The sequence below is a fragment of the Pelecanus crispus genome, chromosome 3 (genome assembly GCF_030463565.1).
Source record: "Pelecanus crispus isolate bPelCri1 chromosome 3, bPelCri1.pri, whole genome shotgun sequence".
NCBI lineage: Eukaryota > Metazoa > Chordata > Aves > Pelecaniformes > Pelecanidae > Pelecanus > Pelecanus crispus.
In genome coordinates this window covers 111,027,427-111,043,408 of record NC_134645.1, presented here as the reverse complement: position 1 = coordinate 111,043,408, position 15,982 = coordinate 111,027,427, and the positions used below count along the sequence as shown (strand labels likewise).

Genomic DNA, 15,982 nt, shown 5'->3' with positions numbered 1-15,982 from the left:
AGTGTCTGTCAAGTGTTCTCTCAGCCAGCTCTATGCCCTTGAACAGACATCCTGTCAATACTTCATACACAAATGAAGAAAACTCTGGTGTACTAGTTTCCTTGTAAAATGCTTTCAATAGGAAATACTTCTTCTTTTTCCTTCATTTAATAGCCTAACTATTTGGTGGAAGAATGCTATAATCTCAGTATTCACAGACATTTTCTCTCCTGTTAAGGTTACATACGTCAGAATAAAGGACATATAGCACTGGCCAAAAAAAAAGTTTTTATATGCAAGAATGTAAGTATGCACAAAAACACCAACAACTGATCACTACTTCTATTTCTATTACCCAATAAAATCACTTGCACTCCAATACCATAAACTGATCTCTGCAGAAGACATTAAAGTGCATAGTTGAAAGCACAGAGATATAGAAGCACTTACATTTGCACTGTGATCACTTCCACTAACACAGACGACATCTTGTTTTTGAATTGTTAGTACCTCTTTTGTAAGCTTCAGTCGGATGTCATAAGCATTTTCAGATACTTCATCACACAACAATGCAATACCAGTTTTAGTCTGTGAAAGCAAGGCACAGAAACAAAAGTTTCAGAATATGAACATTTCATAATGATAAATAACAACCTCTATCCCATTCAAGACATAAAATGCATATAAATGGGATTGTTCAGCCTGGAGAAGAGAAGGCTGTGAGGAGACCTTATTGCAGCCTTTCGGTACTTACAGGGGGCCTACAGGAAGGACGGGGACAATTTTTTTAGCAAGCCCCATTGTGACAAGACAAGGAGTAATGGTTTTAAACTAAAGAATAATAGATTTAGACTAGACATAAGAAAGAGATTTTTCACAATGAGGGTGGTGAAGCACTGGAAGAGGTTGCCCAGAGAGGTAGTGGAGGCCCCATCCCTGGCAACATTCAAGGTCAGGTTGGATGGGGCTCTGAGCAACCTGATCTGGTTAAAGCTGTCCCTGCTCACTGCAGGGGGGTTGGGCTTAATGACCTCTAAAGGTCCCTTCCAACCCAAACCATTCTACAATTCTATGATTCTATGATAAATGAGCGTCATTTACAGAAAGTGGAAAACTGGTCTGCTTTTCAGTCTTCCAATGGATTAGACATAAGAAGCCTCTTCTGTACTGTAAAATACGGGGTAAATGGTCTTTGAAGTAGACATTAATATGTAAAAAAAAAAAAAAAAATTCTCTGTTGTACTGTTCCACAAAGGAGTGTTGCCACTGAATGACGTCCTATTTCTTCTTAATTGTACATACAACTTATTATGAAACTGTATTAGAAACAGATAGGTATATATAAATGTATGTGAACACATTTTCCAGTTTCAGTAAGAAGTGGGGAAGTTCAGTGTTGTTCCTGACTTAGAGACATTCCTTCCACTGTGTCAGAAAAAGACCCATTTCCTTCATAAATGTTGCCTTAAAGATATAGAGTTCTATTACAGTAGAAAACTATGTTTTCACATTGTAAAACACACAAATAAATACAGGTGTTAGAGAATTTCTATTTGTTTAGGTCAAGATAGACATACGTTTCTGAAGTTACAGCATCACTGGACTAATAACTAGTAAACTCTACAGGACAGTCAAGCATTTGGTATAAACAATGTTTTCTCCATGAGTAGTAGAGAAGAAATTCTATTTTAATTTTTGGTTTATTTACTTACGTGCAAATTTCCCACTAATATTCTGTCAGATATTTCCTTAAACAAAAACTGTGGAATTAGGACTGCTTACAGCTATTTGTTAAAATAAGCAGACTAATGCAATTTCAGAGCTTTACAGTCATTGCACAGAAGAGAAAAAGCAAAACACCTGTTCTGAAATGGATGATCACATTTAAAAGTAATATTTGTTTATTAATTTATAATGCATATAACAGCATCACCACAACACTGCATTCTCCTCTATGCAAGTTAAGAATAATCAAGCATAATTTAAGGGTCAGCTGCAGCATTTGTTTTTAAAAGATGATTTATAATCAAGTTGTTCATCGATGTTTTGTTAAATAGTAGACTATGTAAAGAACAGAGTAATGGAATTAAAGAAGAAACATATCCTGTGCACTGAATTAATGCTTGAGGGATTTTAAAATAAAATTAAACATGGAACATTATCTTCATAATAATATTTTTATTTCCATAAAATTAGGGGGAAAGGTCTGTGGTGATTGTCAATAAAACCTTTTGGTCTTTAAAGGCAGGATCAGTTTAAGCTTAAGGCACTTAAATTTAGATGTGGTGTACCTCTACACAGCAACTGAGACAAAGTGTCCCTTATAGTAGAAATGGAAAATGCAGCCTGGAGAGCAATTCAATTTACCCTGAAGTATACACACAGCAGTTGCTCAGCTGAATTGCTCATGGGATTCTGCTGTTCCTGGGCTCAAAGCAGGTATCCCCACACAGGACACTGCTGCCACTTAAGACGCTTCAGGATATCTAAGATCTCCACACACGTAAGGCTGACACAGGCTTTTCATGACATCCAGGTCCTTCTCTAGCTGGAGGCGAGACCAGATTTCCATGATTATAATGGGATACAGGCATCGGCCATGCCAGCAGACATCCACATGTAGGTATCTTCAGCTTGAAATGGATCTCACCAAAGATTTACAGTGCAGAAATCCACATCTAGGACAGCCGTTTAGATTCTGTCAAGCCAGTGGTGAGGAACAGACACTTCTGAGGCATAATTTACCTGATCTCTTTTATACATTCATCTAGAAGGGAACAAGTTGCATCACAGCCCTCTACTTTGACTTAAAAAATAAATATAAATAACAACTCAGACACAAGTTTCTAATTGATGGCAGATAAATCTTGTCCTTAGTGTTTGCTGGGAATGCCTAAAGGAAGCAAAGTTCAGTGAGGGTGTAAAGCCTTAATCTTTCCCACCTGTTTGGAAACCAACACTTCTTCATTTTCCTAAGGTTTTGAAATTTTTAAAATTTCCAGCATGTGTGGATGTTTTATCAATATAATTTTGTGAATGACAACACATGAAAAATATGCCAAGATCATCTGCTTAAACCCCATGCTGCATAACAGCAAATATTTTCAAACAGTAGAACTGCCTTGAAAAACCACTGTCCCTGCATTTTGCTGCTGTTCAGAGGTTGTGCATCGCTATCCCACCTGGACTGGCAACCACTGTTATTTTTGCTGATGTACCAGAGCATGCTTTACAGAAACACTGAGAGAACAGAGCTCTAGAGAGCTCTTTATACAGCCTAAACCCAGAACATTTCTCTGGTAATCATTACATATGTTTAGAAGTAACAGAATGAAAAAACCCTGAACTTTCATTTATAATGGATGATCAAGTAATGAATGAAATATGTAGAGTGACCGATTAAATAGCTTAGCATTTTCCATCACGCTACTTAAACTGAAAGTCTCACTGAAGCTCATCTATTCCTATTAAAATCCAATACCTACCTCACACTCCGTCTAACTCCTGACGTGATCCAAGATGACGTACAGCAATACCTTATTTGCTTTCAGAATCAATAACATTAATCTAGATTTCTCTCAGCTTTTCAAGTCGGCTTTTTTTTAGACCATTATAAATGGCTTTGAATCAGATGTAACTCTAGTGGGCAAATCCCAGGCCAGACAAAGTGCTTCTTCAAACAAGGATCTTCTAACGAGAACTTGCACATGTATATCCAGCATTTTAGCTATGATATGTTAGTCTTGATTTCTCATTTTAAAACTGTCTATACAGTAGCCGTTCTAATAACTGGTATCAGAAAGTGAGAACTGAAAAGTGGAAATAACTCCCCAAAATTATGTAGTAATGTCAGACATCATATGTCAAATTTACATGTGTTTTGTAATAAAAAACATGCGGAAAGTGCATAGGGAGTTGCATCTCAATAGGATTTAAGTGTTTACAATGATAGGCAGGGGAATAAAATTTAAACTCACATGGGCAGATGAGGAAATTAAATGTTGATGATTTCCGTACCCCTGACAGTTTTCTCGACACTGGCCTCAGGAAGAGGGGTGTGTGGTGCGCATGCGTACATCCAATGTACGTGGTGGGACGAAGAGAAAAGGAGATCAGTAGCACAAGCATCACAGTAGCTGTGACTTTTAAGAAAGCTTAGTCACTGCTCTTTTTGAAAGAAAAAAACACTGAAACCTGCTTTCTCAAGCAAGCTCAAAAACTGTCAATACCACAGAGAAGAAAATCTCACTCTCTAGAGGGAGCTAGAATTGCAGATGAATCCTTTTATCAGGATTATTGTTGACTACTCAAGGCAGGTCCCTAGCCGGTGTACTTGCTTTAGAGTGCTCCCCATTCAGCATAATGCTTTGGGACCCTATTCAAAATACCATAACTCTTTCAGTGCACTGTACCTGCAGCCTAAAGCTCACAGCTGCAAATTCTGCTTCAAAGTAGGCATCTCTAAGCCAAACTTCAGTCTTACTGGCATAAAATTCTTGTCTTCACTGCTCTAAGTTTTATTTTGAAAAAGCTTGCAAAAAAATGAGGCATAGTTTGAAAGCAGTGTTGAGGTGTACTAGGTTTCCTATAGAAACTATTTACTTGTTTATGTCCATTTCTTTCTCAAATGCATTAGAACAATATTTGTCAGGATTTTCATGCTAGTAACTGTTTGAAGAGAGACAGAAAATGTTCAAGACTCTTACACAGATGATCAGAAAATTCAGATGAGATTCATAATAAAATCATATAATATATTCGTATGCATTCAGAGCAGATTTCAGAGTACATGCAGTGCAGTGGTATTTTGATTTAAACTGTGAAGTTCTCAGTAACTCCAGACTTCTCTTATTCCCTCTGCTTAAGTGTGTTTTAGCAACTGTGGTCACTAGTGTTGCCAACTAAATGGAGTATTAGTGTGTTAGACCCTTATAAAAATGGATCATCTGCAGTTTCCCCTACTTTATCTAAAAAATCCTCTGCATTGAGTTACATTGGTCCTCCAGCAGAAATCACCATTTGCGGATCTTCATCCTTAATAAATATATCTATAGCTTCAATGGCATGGCAGTTCAATTTTTAACTGCTAAAATGCACTTATAAATGACCTTTCTTCATTTGTAAATAAAATTCTTTAAGCACTATATTTGAACTTTTTTTTTTTCCCAACTGAAATGCCACATTATATTTCCAGACAAATATTTTCTCAGCAAAATTTACACCTCAGAGGTCTAGTGATAAAATTCTGTAATCCAATTTATTTTTCTTTTTTTTTTTTTGAAGGAAACAACCGTGTTGAAATTATGTATCTGTGGTATACTGATGATTGGAACACTTGCTGAGGAGACGAGAATTGGAGTCACTGATTTTTCTCCTACATCACTTCAGATTGGGCAGAAAGAGAACTTCAGGCAGTCCCACATAGCCAGTGCTCTGACCACTAAGTTACAGCAGGCTCACATAACTGGTTTGATATGTTTTCTACACCACATCTCCTATTGTGATCAAAACACAAAGACATTTTCTCAGAGGACAGAATTCAAATTTACAATAGCCTTGACTAACATAAAAAAAAAGATTTTAAAAATGGGATGAAGTGTAACAGAAAAAAAAAAAAAGTTCAAGGTGCTATACTCTAGGAAGAACAGTCACTTGCATGGAAGAAGAAAAGCTTTTCTCCACAATTTCTTAAGGAAAGGAAACAGGTCGGTAGCAGTGAGGACTGACAGCAAAATATTGGCATCAGTATCTTGTTGTTACAATAAAGACAAACAGATATTTTGACTGCTCTCCTTCAGATTCTTTCCTACTGATTTGCTTTTTTTCACTCTCACAAGACAGTGCCCACGAGTAAACACAGTTCTTCAGCTGGGTAGTACAGAAGGTTCCTTAAACACTGATGAATGTGAGGGAGGAATAATTTCGTGCCCATGAAGTAATCCATCACCAGTGTTGCATTTAATACATCCCTACATATTGTTTCCTTTTATACAGTATTATGTCAGCGTTGATTCATGGCTACACTACATAGAAGAGGTAATGAACTGAAAAGGGTCATGAGAAATACAAAAAAAAAATTAAAAGTGATCAGAGATCTGGAAAGTAGGACCTATAAGTAATTCTGTACAAGTGCGGGTTGTTTAGTTTAAAGACACAATACAAGTGACATAATAACAGTTTTAAGTACTTCAAAATCTATTGCAAAGACAAATGGAACAATCAGATAACAAAATTAATTCAGAAATCTCTTCCTTTTAATATACTGCAGCTACAAGGAAACTGAAGTCCTTGAACAGATTGCTGGGACAGATTATGGACATCCATCACTAAGGGATTCTGAGAGAAAACTGAACAAACATCTGCCCAAATGGTACTAATCCTCTCACAGGGCAAAATCTGTGAAAAGAAAAGACAATTTCATAGAATCATAGAATCATAGAATGCTTTGGGTTGGAAAGGACCTTTAGAGGTCATCTAGCCCAACCCCCCTGCAGTGAGCAGGGACAGCTTTAACTGGATCAGGTTGCTCAGAGCCCCAGCCAACCTGACCTTGAATATTGCCACGGATGGGGCCTCCACTACCTCTCTGGGCAACCTGGTCCAGTGCTTCACCACCCTCATTGTAAAAAATTTCCTTCTCATGTCTAGTCTAAATCTATTCTTTAGTTTAAATCCATTATTCCTTGTCCTGTCACAACAGGCCTTATTAAAAAGATTCTCCCCATCTTTCCTGTAGGCCCCCTTTAAAGTACTGAAAGGCCACAATAAGGTCTCCTCACAGCCTTCTCTTCTCCAGGCTGAACAACCCCAACTCTCTCAGCCTGGCCTCATAGGAGAGGTGCTCCAGCCCTCGGATCATTTTGGTGGCCCTCTTCTGGACCCGCTCCAACAGGTCCATGTCCTTCTTGTGCTGAGGGCCCCACAGCTGGACGCAGTACTCCAGGTGAGGTCTCACCAGAGCAGAGCAGAGGGGCAGAATCACCTCCCTCGACCTGCTGGCCACACTTCTTTTGATGCAGCCCAGGATTCGGTTGGCTTTCTGGGCTGCAAGCGCACATTGTTGGCTCATGTCCAGCTTTTCATCCACCAGTACCCTCAAGTCCTTCTCCGCAGGGCTGCTCTGAATCCCTTCATCCCCCAGCCTGGACTGATATCGGGGGTTGCCCCGTCCCAGGTGCAGGACCTTGCACTTGGCCTTGTTGAACCTCAGGAGGTTCACACAGGCCCACGTCTCCAGCTTGTCCAGGTCCCTTTGGAGGACATCTCGTCCTCCTGGTGTGTCAGCTGCACCACTCAGCTTGGTGTCGTCTGCCAACTTGCTGAGGGTGCACTCGATCCCACTGTCTATGTCATTGAGGAAGACGTTAAATAGTACCGGTCCCAGTATGGACCCCTGAGGGACTCCACTTGTCACTGGTCTCCATGTGGACATCGAGCCATTGACCACGACCCTCTGGATGCAACCATCCAGCCAATTCCTTATCCACCGAACAGTCCACCCATCAAACCCATATCTCCCCAATTTAGAGAGAAGGATGTTGTGGGGGACCATGTCAAATGCTTTACAGAAGTCCAAGTAGATGACATCCATTGCTTGGTGAAACCATGCTGGCTGTCTCAAATCACCTCCCTGTCCTCCATGTGCTTGAGCATAGCTTCTAGGAGGATCTGCTCCATGATCTCCCCATGCACAGAGGTGAGGCTGACAGGGCGGTAGTTCCCAGGGTCCTCCTTTCTTCCCTTTTTAAAAATAGGCACAACATTCCCTTTTTTCCAGTCAATTTCTTTCAGATCTATTTGTCTCTGATGCTAATATTCAGAATTACGTGACTTCTTGCATATGACTGTACCTCTGCATCCAGGAGAAAGCCTGATTGGCTTTAGAAGGACACCTGCACTGAACAACTTGCAACTGCCATAGGAGAGATGAAAAATAACTATTAAGACCTGAAGTTTATCATTTAGGGCCTTAACAATGAATGAGTGACATTTACAATAAAATTTGTTAACAATCATAATGTTTATAGCACTTAATCTGCAGGAGGACTGTACCCTAAGAAGAACTGTACCTTTGTTTTTCATGACAAGAAGATAGCTGCAGGCTTAAGGGGCCTTGAGTGAGAACACAAATACAGGCTTTTCAATGGACCAACATAGGACAAATGGATAAGGGCAGCAGATACATAGTGAGAGCAGTTAACACAGCTGTGGAATGCAGAAAATTAATGATTCCATTAGCACCATAAGCACACAAAGAACCATTCAGTAAAACTAAAAGCAGATACAAGACAGGGATTAATTATAATTTGCTGAAATTAATTCTGCAGAGCTCCCTTACAGAATATGTTTTTCCTGTAAATACACATGGAGTTTTTCTTTTTCTCAGCTTTAGCATACTACAGCTTTTGCACCCACTGACACTGTTTCACAACTGCTGAGACAAAAATCCTTAACCTTAACACTCTTTCCTTTAAGAAATTCTGACTATAATGATAATGAAGCCCTTAAACAGACTATTTGGATAGGTTACAGTTACCCAGTACTAGGAGGGAGAGGAGTTGTATGAACAAGTCAGAAGAATCATCTGTAAAAATGTTATGGAGGACAAAATGGTATGGATTTGTCCCATATCTCAGAATAGTTCAAGACTCCTGTAGATCAGGAGAGAAAACAATATTTTACCATCACAGGTAGGAAGGGACCTTGAGAGGTTTGAAACCCAATCTCAAAGCAAGGCAACTATGCGATCAGCCCAGGCCAAAAGCCCCTAAGGATGGAGGCTGCTCAACCCTGCTGGACAAAACAGCTCCACTGCTTGACTGTCTTCATGAGGAAAAGCTTTTCCTTGTATCCAATTTCAAGTTCTGCTTGTCATCTCCTGCCCACCCATGCACCACTGCAAAAAGCCTGGCTCCATCTTCTTGATATCCTCCTTGATTACATGGAATGGCTGCCTTTAGGTGCTGCTGAAGCCTTCTCTAGGCTGAACAAGCCGAGCTCCCTCACAGGGCAAGTGCTCCCAGCCTCAATCAGCTTGGTGGCTCCGCAATGATCTTCCTCCAGGTTACCAATGTCTTTTTTGTATTGGGGGAACCAAAACTGCATGCAGTATTCAAGATACAGTCTAGTGAGTGCTGAGCAGAGAGGAATAATCCTTCTCTTGATCTCCTCGTTGTGCTCCTCCTAATTCAGCCCAGGATGGTGTTGACTCCTCTGCTTCCAGGGCTCACTGCTGGCTCATGTTCAACACTCTGCCCGCCAGGACCCTCAGGGCCTCTTCAGAAGAGCTGCTCCCCAGACAGGCAGGCCCCAGCCTGTATCATTGCCAGGGGCTCTTCCTTCCCAGGTGCAGGACTTGGCATTTGACTTTGTTGAATTTAATGAGTTTAGTTCATTAATTTCTTGAATTTCCTGGCAGTCCATTTCTTAGCCTGCCTAGGTCTCTGTCAGTGGTGTACTGACTGCACCCTCCAATTTGGTGTCATCGGCAAACTTGATAATCAAGCTCTCCGTGACCTCCTCCAGGTCACCGATAAAGATGTTAAAAAGGACGGGTCACAGGATAGACGATAGAAGAACACCACTTGCCACAGGAATCCAGGTAGAGGACAACCCATTAACCCACTGCCCTCAGCCTGAGCATCCAAGCAGTTGTCCACCCACCCATGTAGACTGAGGCTATAGCAATAGAGTAGCAAATAGGTATATTTGTTTCCTTATGTCAAAATAATAATAAAACCAATAATAATGTTACGAACAAAACTGACAGTTTTTTGTTTGTTTTGACACATGAATGCATAAAGAACATGGTAATCTAACTAAAAAAAAAAGATCAGGAAAAATATCATTATCATTGCTTATAGTCGTTACATTCACTACAGGTAAAAATGCCAGAGGATGACACAGAAATTATTTGGATGAGAACAGTGCTTTGGATCAGACACCTTTCTGCTCTAAAGTACTACTGCCCACCAGTACCACGACCATCCACTTTCCATGTACAGAAGGATGCAGCAATGCCATTACATCCATCAGGCCCAGCAGTGTTGCCATTGCATCCATTAGGCCCAGCAGTCCGGCTTACCCCATCTCAGAGCCCAAGGGCCAGGACTATGATGGACACACCTACAGTCGTGGCAGGGGCCACAACCCCCATTTCACACCCTCCACATGCATGCAGACACATAGCCCAACAGCAGCAGCTTCCACCTCCCTTTCAAACAAGAAGAACCACAGTGGGGACCGCAGCACCAACATCTTGCTGCACCGTTGCAGCTGATGAAACCTGTGACTGCCCCAGCAGTCCAACCCTTCAGCTTTCATCCATGTCTGAATGGAATTAAAGTACGTTGAAGGGAAATACTTCAAATTAAAGTAAAACCAAGTTAAGGCTGAACTTCATTCCAGTTGAAAATCAACTGCCAATGTTGATTTTTATCAGTGGATTATTTTCAATATGGGAAGATCAACAAAAAAAACCCCTTTTAATCTAGAATAATATACAGCCAAACAGACTTAATAGCTGCCTAACTTTTAAGATGTACTTGGAACATATGCATCTTCTTTCAGCTCCTGTTTAAAACAAGCAAACCCTCAAGCCAAACTCACCAAAAAGAAAAAAACCCAGCTGCATTGTAGCCTTAATGAGTAAGCAGCTAGCAAGACTACTTATCTTTGTCTTACTATTTTTTTAAATACTCTTGAGCATTTCAAGACTGACATTAGGTTGTGCATTTTTGTTAGAGCTGTAACTCCATTTCATAGTTTCATAGTGTTCACGATTGCTGTTCTCAGTAAAGAAGATCACAAATTCCTGATAACCCATTTTAAAAGGGTGATTCACATTCACAACAAATCCAGTGGAATATATCTGATGGATGGACATCACTGATTCCAGGGTAGGTCAATTAAGACTGAAGAGACTGAATTACAATATATTGCACATTTTCAATGCAGTATATCTTAAGAGTCAGCATCAGAAATAAAGATGGTCAGGAACAGATACCTAAGAAGCATTTGAGTGCATTTTTCCCAAAAGCACAGATTATATTTGAAATAAGCACCTTGGAAATTAGTGTTTTCATAAAGATTCTTCTTCATTGTTTTATGTCTGCATTTATTAATGACAATATTATGGAATGACATTTCACTACATACAGTTGTAAAAGGTGTATTAGCATTACAAGTTTTTAGAAGATTTTAACTGCAGCATGACAATATCACTTCCTAGCAATTCAGAACAGAGTTTTTCCTAAATTTTTAAGTGGCATAAAGAAATCTACAAGCAAGATTAACTCAAGGTAACAGAAGTTTGAAAAGATGCTCTCAAAATACAAAATTTAAGAGTCTACTTTGTTGCTTACATCACAGCCTGTCCACCAAAAGCTCTTTTAAAAATAGCCTTAGGGATAGATTTTTGGGATTTTCTGTTAATGACATTAGCCTTGCAAGAAAAGTGATTAACAGTTGGCTCTCAATCTGTGTGATCTTAATCATTAGAAAGTAAGCAGTAATGCCTTGCTTAATTACTGCAAGCTCAATGTGTCATGAGCTAATTAGATATGATTGATTATTGCCATCCTCATGCACTTCTCAAAACAACAGACACAAATATTTGAATCCTGTAACGCATGTTTGGAAAATGAACTTTCAGAGTGTCATGTTGAATAAAAATTGCCTGCTTAAAAATTCTAATCAATGCTAAATAATAGTGCCACATAGTTAATATGTTAATATGTTAGAATAGTTACTATGTTAGAATACAGATTCTATCCTGGAAAACAGCCAAGGCACAAACTATTATAAAAATTGCCTAGTTTTATTTTGATTTAGATGGTATCTCCAAGTAAATTGCTTGCTTATTACTACACCTCCTTTTTCAGGCAACTGGACAGGAGCACAGAATTAAACAGCCTAAGAATATAAAGATGATCGTATGCTTACAGCAGGGTTATACCAGTTAAACAAGAAAGGATAAATTTCACACTTCAAGCTAAACCACTTAGCAATAGACGAAAAAGACCACAAGAACATTCTCTTTGGAGATTATTTAAGGAACAGCTAAGAGATCGTCAAAATTAATGTGACCATTTCTATTACTGGTACTATGCAGCTTACCCTGGTAGGACTTCAGCTGATTAATAAATGTTCCTGTTGATATATCAAAAGGCAAATGAAGAACTGGGAGTCTAATTACAAAAAAAAAAAAAAAACCACCCATTTTCTTAATCTTGAATAACCAAGTATGGCCAACATAAAGGAATCGTGTTTTTTGTAATGGAATAGCAGGTTTTGATTCATCCCACTCTTGCTATCCTTCCCCTTTACACTGAAAGAGCTCCACCACATTCACTCTTTTTCAAGCTTTTCCATAAATTTTTTTTTTCTATTCTATTAAACTGTGTTGTGTTGTTCTGCCAAAACCAACTAACCACAGCCATATCTAAGTGCTTAATTTCTGAATAAGGTGGGTGTAAATATTTCTAGCTTCTTTCTAAATTTAAAGTGGCAAAATTAAATTATATGGTTTCATCACCCTAATATGAATTCTGCAATGGCAAAGAAATCCATGTTGCCATTATAGTAAGAACTTCTCATACTGTATTGATTTCTAGTGCTACTGAACATAGCAAGATTTAGGCAAAGATTAATGACAGGAATACAGTAGGATTTAGGATAGAGTTCCTAAGCATTAAAGTAAGGTGGGGGGGGGGTGGAAAAAAGAAAACAAAAAACCCACAACTTTTACTTACATCTGTAGTTATTGTTTTTACAGGTCAGTTGCTCAGATAAACACAGAGGTTAGAAGTGAAAATCCTTTTCGCCATGCATTTGGCTGCTAGCTTAGAAAGAAATGACACAGTCCAGTTTCATGCTTTATCCAAAGACTTAATGGCATGTTTGAAGTTTAACCTCTGTTAAACTCTTCTTCTAGTTTTGGCTGCACTTCTCAAACGTAGCTGTGATAATCAGTAACTTTTTAATACTTTCTATATTTAACAAACAGAACATTCCTGAAGTACATCAAACTGGCTGAAATACTGAATATGGGGGATAACTTATCAATAAAAACCATTTTAATTACTGAAACTAATAAAGAAAAACAGAATTTCAAGGCATTATAGAGGAGAAAAGCATAAGATACATAACAAGATAAAAATAAAAGTGGATTAAATTTATGAGCCTCTACAAAAGGTAGTGGAATTGGCAGAGAATGGCCAAGTAAGACAGGAGCCAGGCAGGATAATGCTAAGTTTCTAATTAGAGCAGCAGCTAGACAGACATTATTAAAAGGTGGAGAAGAGTCTAATTTATAAACTGATTGCATGTCACACCATGAAGAAACATGAAACAGTCTGTTTACACCTACATTTCAAAAAAAATGTGCTGTAGCAAAAGTACATTACTGATAAACACCTACAGTTACATTCTGTTCTTAAGGGAGGTTTCTTAGGAATAATGTCAACAGAAAAAATCCAAAAGGCATACTTGCATATACAATTTGTATGTAGTTGACTAGTATGTTATGAACTTTACAATGAATGGACTTTTTCAAATGGATATACAAGATTTCAACCAAATTAGTTTCTGAGCTTGCTGGGATTTCTCCACTGTACTTATTAAATTTATTAAATCATCGTATCAGTTAGTGGTAAGCACACAAAGATGGCCTAGTCTCAACTGAATCTTCTGCAACAAGAAAGCCTTTAAATAAGCAACTATTACATTAAACCACTGTTAAATGTAAGTCACTTCCATAACCTTTTAGAATCAAGCCTGAACTAAAAAGTAGTTGTCCTGGTTTCGGCTGGGATAGAGCTAATTTTCTTCCTAGTAGCAGGCATAGTGCTGTGTTTTGGATTTAGTAGGAGAAGAATGTTGATAACACACTGATGTTTTAGTTGTTGCTGAGTACTGCTTATGCTAGTCAAGGACTTTTCAGCTTCCCATGCTCTGCCAGGTGCACAAGAAACTGGGAGGGGGCACAGCCAGGACAGCTGACCAAAGGGCTATTCCATACCACATGACGTCATGCTCAGTATATAAACTGGGGGGGGGGGGGGGGGGGGGGATGGCCAGGGAGCAGCAATCGCTGCTCGGGAACTGTCTGGGTATCGGTCGGCAGGTGGTGAGCAATTGCATTGTGCATCACTTGCTTTGTAATTATTACTTTTATTATCATTATTGTATTGTTATTATCATCATTACTATTTTACTTTATTTCAATTATTAAACTGTTCTTATCTCAGCCCAGGAGTGTTTCTCACTCTTACTCCTCCAATTCTCTCCCCCATCCCACCGGGGTAGGGGGAGTGAGCGAGCAGCTGCGTGGTGCTTAGTTGGTGGCTGGGACTAAACCACAACAGTCCTTTTTGGTGCCCAACGTGGGGCACGAAGGGTTTGAGATAATAACAGATTAACCAGAGTGTATTAAGGAATCTGTTAACAGTTGCCGGTCATGATATTAGTTCATCTGATCTGTACCATGTTCTTTTCTTTGCTGTACATGTTAAAGCTTGGTGTTGGTTTGTGCAGTGTGCTGTGCTCTGCAGTGATTAATGATGTTTTGCCTGGGAGGTTCCTTATGAAAATTGTTTTGTATCTGGGTTTCATACACAAGTCATTACTGTACTTCGGGTACCACCTCATGGAGAGACTTAGCAATTATACCTTTTCCTCGGAGAGGTTTGTTGTGGAGGAAATACAGAATGGCACCTTCACTACCTTCTTCTGTAATGCTTCCTCCCTCATTACAAAAACTTTTCAGTATTTTGAACATGTCTGGGCAGTTAAGACACTTCTATTGATACTTCTTGGGAATATTGTTTTGGTTTTGACAAAGGTTAGTAAGCAATTTAAGAATATCGTCCAGAGATCTGCCCCAAGGCTGGAGAGTTATGAGTGGCAGGGTGTGTGGGATCGTATGGGCAAGTACCTAGGGCAGTGTTTTGGAACTTCACCCCTGAACAAGTGCACAATCCTGAAGAATTAGTAAAGTATTTGAAAAAAGTATGTTGTCACACTGTCAACTCCAAAGAGACACAAATCATTGCAACATGCTGGGGACTGGCCCATGCCCATCGAGCCCTGTTCAACACTATTCAGAACCCTCAAGGGAAAGAGAAGGTCTCTGCATCTGATGACAAAACAACAGGCACTGTGGCCACTCCAACCACAGCCACAGGCACCACTGCAGATACTCCAACCCCGGTGACAGGCACTGCGGCTACTCCAACACCCACCACAGGTACTGCAACCACTCCAACCCCGGTGACAGAAACCGTGGCTAAAACAGAGAACCAACCCGCACCGGTATCAGTTGCCCCTATGCAGAAGAAAAAATACACTAGGAAATCTGCTTGTTTAGTAAGGGATGAAGATGAACCAGGGCCTTCATGAGAACCAGAGGAGGAAGAACCCATAAATGAGATGGTGACCACCCGATCCCTATCCCTGAGTGAGCTGCGAGATATGCGAAAAGATTTCAGTCATCATCCAGGCGGGCACATCATCACCTGGCTGCTCCGATGCTGGGATAATGGGGCCAGTAGCCTGGATTTAGAGGGTAAGGAAGCCAAGCAGCTGGGATCCCTTTCTAGGGAAGGGGTCATTGACAAAGCAATTGGAAAAGGGGCAAAAACTCTCAGCCTCTGGAAGCGACTTCTGTGAAGCATGAAGGAAATGTATCCCTTCAAAGAGGATGTTATACACCACCCAGGCAAATGGACCACCATAGAGAAGGGTATCCAGTACCTGAGGGAATTAGGCGTGTTGGAGGTGATTTATAGTGACCTGAACGATGAGCAGTTACCCAAACATCCAGATGAAGTCAGGTGCTCACAACCCATGTGGCGGAAGGTGGTACAGAACGCGCCAGCATCGTATTCCAACTCGTTGGCAATACTGGCCTGGACAGATGACGAGGCACCAACGGTAGATGAAGTGGCTAGACAACTCCGGGAATATGAAGAAAGTATCTCTTCCTCTCTACGGGCCTGTGTCT

At 39.9% G+C, this 15,982-nt stretch overlaps 1 protein-coding gene across 1 annotated transcript in view; it reads right to left on the bottom strand.

Moving 5' to 3' along the window:
* SNTG2 (syntrophin gamma 2) overlaps window positions 1-15,982 on the bottom strand; it is a 324,178-nt gene that overhangs the window by 190,259 nt on the left and 117,937 nt on the right. Inside the window, exon 2 of the mRNA XM_075707925.1 lies at window positions 430-567. Coding sequence (XP_075564040.1) covers window positions 430-567 — 138 coding nt within the window. The remainder of the gene's footprint in view (window positions 1-429; window positions 568-15,982) is intronic.